General features: G+C 26.8%; 1 protein-coding gene across 1 annotated transcript; it reads right to left on the bottom strand.

Moving 5' to 3' along the window:
• Positions 1-946: 946 nt before the first annotated feature.
• Positions 947-1,740, bottom strand: LOC102600935 (uncharacterized). The gene is made up of 2 exons (XM_006352233.2): positions 1,415-1,740; positions 947-1,320 (listed from the first exon to the last, which is right to left on the bottom strand). Exons 1-2 carry the CDS (start codon positions 1,689-1,691, stop codon positions 1,130-1,132), a joined length of 468 nt encoding a protein of 155 aa, XP_006352295.1. The 5' UTR covers positions 1,692-1,740; the 3' UTR covers positions 947-1,129.
• Between the last annotated feature and the right edge of the window lie 3,847 nt (positions 1,741-5,587).

Raw genomic sequence — 5,587 nt, 5'->3', positions numbered from 1 at the left:
AAGTATTCTGCCTAACTCGAAAAGAAAATTTTTGGGGTGCAACTTTCAATTTCTTCTTCTTAATTAATTCTTGTGTTGGAATAGGCGTCATTTGATAAAGATTTAACTATATAACAAAAAATTTGAATAGAATTTAATGAATGAAAATTCATCCATGAAATTGTTGCATTAATAATATGTTATTTCTTTATAACTTATAATACTACTCTCCAAATTTATTTGTATCATAGTTCAAACTGCCACAATTAGAAGAATTGGCAGCAATTTCACAAAGAACTTATTATTGCATTGTGCGGAGCAATGATATACCAGGTTTAAGGAACTGAAAATTGTTTAAAGACATCACTTTAAATATATATGCAGTCGTAACACATATTAAGAATGAATTTGTAGATAGGCTTGAGGTAGTTAAACAATCTAAATGAATAAGTATAGTTGATTGTTGTAGAGATTTGTGTAACTAAAGTTCTATATGAGGCTTAACTCTAATATCCTTATTAGAGTAGAGGGTGATTCGGAGATCGAGTATTCTTTAGGTGTATTTGTTTTCCCATTGGTTACAAAAAAAAAAATTACTTTATATTTTTTTATTTATGTTTATTGATATGTTTTTATAGCCATATAAATTTTTATTTAAAATTACGAATTCAAAAGATTCCATTTTTTTTATTGAGCATTTAATTAAACTATTGGATCTCGTATATGTACTAGTGGTCCTCTATTAATTTGGTGTAAGGGTATGGCCATCACAGGTTAGAATTAATGGGTCGTCTGGTGTGAAGGATAACATTGAATAGTCCTGCTATTAAAATACAGTGTCATTTAATTTGTTGTTTGATTGACAAGTCCGGAATAACTTATTTTACGGATATATTAATCAAAACACAAAACATAAAGATTATATATTAATGATACACAATTAAACACATATTATATATTTGTCCACTATTTTTAATTTAAACTATTGAATGTACAACACTTTAGATTTGTCCTTTATTATAATATTTCCATATAATATATAAAATATTTAATAACCTAATCAATCATAGTTAGGATCTAGATTTTATTCATTAATTTTAAAAAGGGAAATGAACATAATACAAAATACAAAATAGAGAGGAACCAAATCTTATGCACTACTACACTTAGCTTCTTCCTTCTCCTCATCAGTCATAAAAACAATAATGGGATAAGACATTCCAATTCCCATAAGTGTTTTAAAATAAATCTTCTTTTGATCTTCATTAATGCTCATCTCAATTGTAGGCACCCAAAGAAGTAGTTGTTTACTCTTAACACCACTTATTTTTTTCATCTTACCTGTCGAAATATAATATAATCAAATAATTAATTAAAATACCTTCTTTCAAACTTTTATATAACATGACATGCATGCAAAACAGATATACTATACCTCTCTCGACGTATGCAGTGATCATCTTCGCGTAGCTAACGAGCATTTTAATTGAAGAAAAATAATGTTGGTAGGGGGCTTTTTGTTTCATCCAGATGAATCCAGTCTTGCTAACATAACCAAATTCTTCAAGGTATTTAAGTGGTAGCATTCCTTTAGGAAATCCTGAGTCTTGCGAGACCTTTACAATAAGAGAGTAGCAGTCTTCGGCTCCATATGCAATTTCTGCTCCTGCGCGTTCATCTTCATGAATAGATTTTTGCAGATCACTAGCCATAATATTAATTTTGTAGATTGCAATTGAGGCTTATGATATGGTAGTGTTTATATAAATAGAGTTGCTAGAAATTAAAGGACAACTTAAATTGTATGCTGGTTTAGGGAAAAAAAATTATTATGAATGAGGCACAAATATGATGTGGTAGAAAAAACTTGTATGAGGCACTATTTATTCTTTGACAAGTGAATAATTGGGTCTCATTTCAAAAAATGGTCCAAACTCTTTTTTTCCCTCTCTTCCTTCGTGACGTTTTCCCCCTCTCTTACTTTTTTTTTTTTATTTGATTTCTTTTTCAACCATTGTTTCAAATTTTGCACTTTCATACTTTAATAATTTTATTCATGAAAAGTATGAAAAATATCCATAAACACCTACATAAATACATAAGTTTTCCGTCAATTTATACGATATTTTTTATTTCTGAAATTCAAGCTAGGTGAAATTTAATAAATATTTTGTTTATCTACTTTTCTTACACGTTTCTTAGGAAATTATAAATAAAAATGATAATTTTATTGATTTATTCCTTAAAAGACTTTTTGCGACTTTACAAATTTTATTTATACTTTTGATAAAAAAAAATCATTGTTAGAATTAAAGAAATTACTTATATCTTGATGTTATAAACGAAAAATTAAATACAAATAACTATTTATTAAAATATGAATAAATAACATAGAATAGAAAAAAAATTAATATAGTAAAATAAAAACTTATACAATGATCATAAAAAATTAAATCAAAATCCCCTACATAAAAAAAAGAAAAAAAACATAAACTAATTAGATTAGTTAAGAAACAAAACATTTATAAAAATGAAAACAAAAAATATATTGAAATAAGTGTAAAACAAAAAATAAAAAAGAAAAACATAAACTAATTAGATTAGTTAAGAAACAAAATATTTATAAAAATGAAAACAAAAAATATATTGAAATAAGTGTAAAACAAAAAAAATTGGGTGAAAGGACTTAATAGATACCCCTTTGTCACTTGGCAGATGGATCCCAGTCCATTTGTCAATCAAATAATGCCTCATACAAGCATGACTTGGCATGCCTCATACATAATAAAAAATTTCATGGTTTAGCCCATGTGTCAATTAGGTGTATGACATTCTTACTTAGAGTTTTGGCTAAAAATATCCTTAAACTATACCCTCAACTTAGAGTTTTGGCTAAAAATATCCTTAAACTATACCCTCAACTTAGAGTTTTGGCTAAAAATATCCTTAAACTATACCCTCAACTTAAACCACATCCTTAAATTATTTTTCTTATAGAAAACATCCCTCAATTATTTAAAATTTGACAACTTTCATCCTTCTGTTAAAAATTGTCAAAACTTAACAAGTTCTTCACAACATGTACAGTTCACTCTATTCTCAGCAAATTAAACTCTCTAAATCACCCCAATAAATCAATTATGTTCATTCTACATACATCTAAAATAATATTATAGTTTTTTTTTTAGTAACAACGCTTAGCATTGTCTTCCTTTTAATTACCAATTTTATTTTTATTTACTTTTCATTTGATTTGATATCAAAGAATTATCAATGGAAATGTTTTGTTTTTATATTGAATCTGCAAAAAGTGGTGTCATTCGGAGACTTTTATTTCTAATAATGAAAAATGAAACTTGAGTACTAGAGATCAAAATTAGTTGAATCTTGATCACCTCAATTATCAATTTGCCCAAAAAATTATTGTTCTATCGACATTTTGATTTTGTAAGGTGAAGATTGTGTGAAATTAAGCTCCAACTCCATTCAGTTGGTAAAGGAGAATAGCAAATCATGTCTCCTCATATACTCACACCGTCCTAATATTGTTTTTTTAACAACAAACACGAGTCTCAATTTTTTTTGGATGAATTTTCCCACCAGTAATAATATTATTGATTTTGTTTATGAGAATAATATGAATTGCATATGTTTTTTATGTGGAATTCGCTAATTTTTTGACAAATTTTAATAGAGGGATGAAAGTTGTTAAGTTTTAAATACTTGGAGGATGTTTTTTTGTTAAAAAATATAATTTAAGGATGTAGTTTAAGTTGAAGGTATAATTTAAGGATGTTTTTAGCCAAAAACTCGCAAAAAAATGCAAAGATATGGTAGATGCATTATAAACATAATATCGATACATTGCATATACCTAACCTACAACCATTTTTTTTGGAGCAACCTTCACATATAGCAAACATAAAATCATATTTGTATGTTATATCTATAGTTTGCATAATTGCGTTCCATAACAAATTTTATGTTTGCTAAGGAGCTTTTGATTTGTATAACTCGCTAGAAACATCTAATTTTATACAAATTGTTCAGTTTTATATAAATTCATTTATATATTGTAATTTGAATAATAAGATCTGTATTTGTATAATTATAAGTGTATAGGACGAAAATATATGTATTTGTATTTGTATATACTCTTTTCTCTCGCTTTATACAAACACAAACACATTTTATACTGAAATATATAAAATGACTAATTGTATACAGAAAATGGCTAATTGTATACCGAATAAGATGACATAAAAAATAAGATGTTTGCTGCGAACTACAATTAAAATAAACTATGACTATAACATTTAATTTGAATTAATAATTTGCTATTTCATACAATTTTCCCTTTTTGTTAAATATTTTTTCCCATCCGTACAGTTATGTACAATGTCCTTTTTTTTGTGAAATCTACCTATAATTATATTGAACGATTGATTAAAGAAGTTTTCTTTTAGGTAACTAACTTTATTTTTATTAATCACCCCAACTGAAAGACACACAAAACCACAACAGAGTTAAACACAAGAGAAAATGTCCAAAATAATCCCTCATCTTTGTGTTAAGACTCAAAGTCATTCTTGAGTTTTCATATGAAGCATTAATAGTCCCTCATGTTTGCAATATTGGTGCACTTTTGGTCCTCCTTCAAAATTTTGCCCTTTTTTTAACATTGATTTTATTCATAATTTATGTATGGAATGTTTAATCGTCATTTTATATATTTAGTAGAAATAATAACTCTATTTGAGAGATTGTGAGAAGAAAAACACCTTGTTTTGTTTAGTAGAAATCGTATTGCAGGTAAAGTCGAGAGGTTCATCACAATGATTTCATGTGCAATAGTACAAATTTTTCTTTTCTTGCAATGTCACACGTTAAAATGTTCTTAGTTTAGCTGCAGTAATATTTATACTGAACAAAACATGATGTTCTTCTTCTCACCTTCTCTCACAGAGTTATTATTTCTACTAAATATATAATGACAACTTGTCGTCTTAATAATAATAATATTCCCTCTGTCCCTAATTACTTGTCCATTTTGACAAATAAAAAAATGACAATTTTTTTAATCTACTATACCCTCAATTAATTACTTTGAAAAAGTAGAACTTTTTGAAAGTCCTAAGTTTTTAATTCATCCACTTCATAATTAATAGGGGTAAAGTGTAAACTCACTATGTCAATAATTATTTTCTTAATAGTTATGCCAATTTTAAAATGAACAAGTAATTACAGACATAGGGAGTAATAAAAATGTGTCTAAGACACATCTTGTTAGACATTATTCGTAAGCTTCTTTACGACTTCAATTGGACAAAGGAAAAGCCTTCCTAATATTTCGCTCAGTTCGATATTTATATTAAAATTTGATTAAATTTGAATTGGATACTGTAAACCTAATTTTGGTAGTGATTAAATTTGAATTGGATAGTATAAACCCAATTTTGGTAGTGATGCTTGCAGCGTTTTTTTTTCCATTCCTAGAAAGGAATCTCAACCATTTCATCACAATCCAATATATCAGATTTATGTCAAATCTTTTGAAAGTATAGAACATATAAATTCTATTTGTTCTTTAAATAGATAGATTTAGTAA

The sequence above is a fragment of the Solanum tuberosum genome, unplaced genomic scaffold (genome assembly GCF_000226075.1).
Source record: "Solanum tuberosum cultivar DM 1-3 516 R44 unplaced genomic scaffold, SolTub_3.0 scf00147, whole genome shotgun sequence".
NCBI lineage: Eukaryota > Viridiplantae > Streptophyta > Magnoliopsida > Solanales > Solanaceae > Solanum > Solanum tuberosum.
The sequence above is the reverse complement of the archived record's forward strand: the minus strand, read 5'-3'. Positions and strand labels throughout refer to the sequence as shown.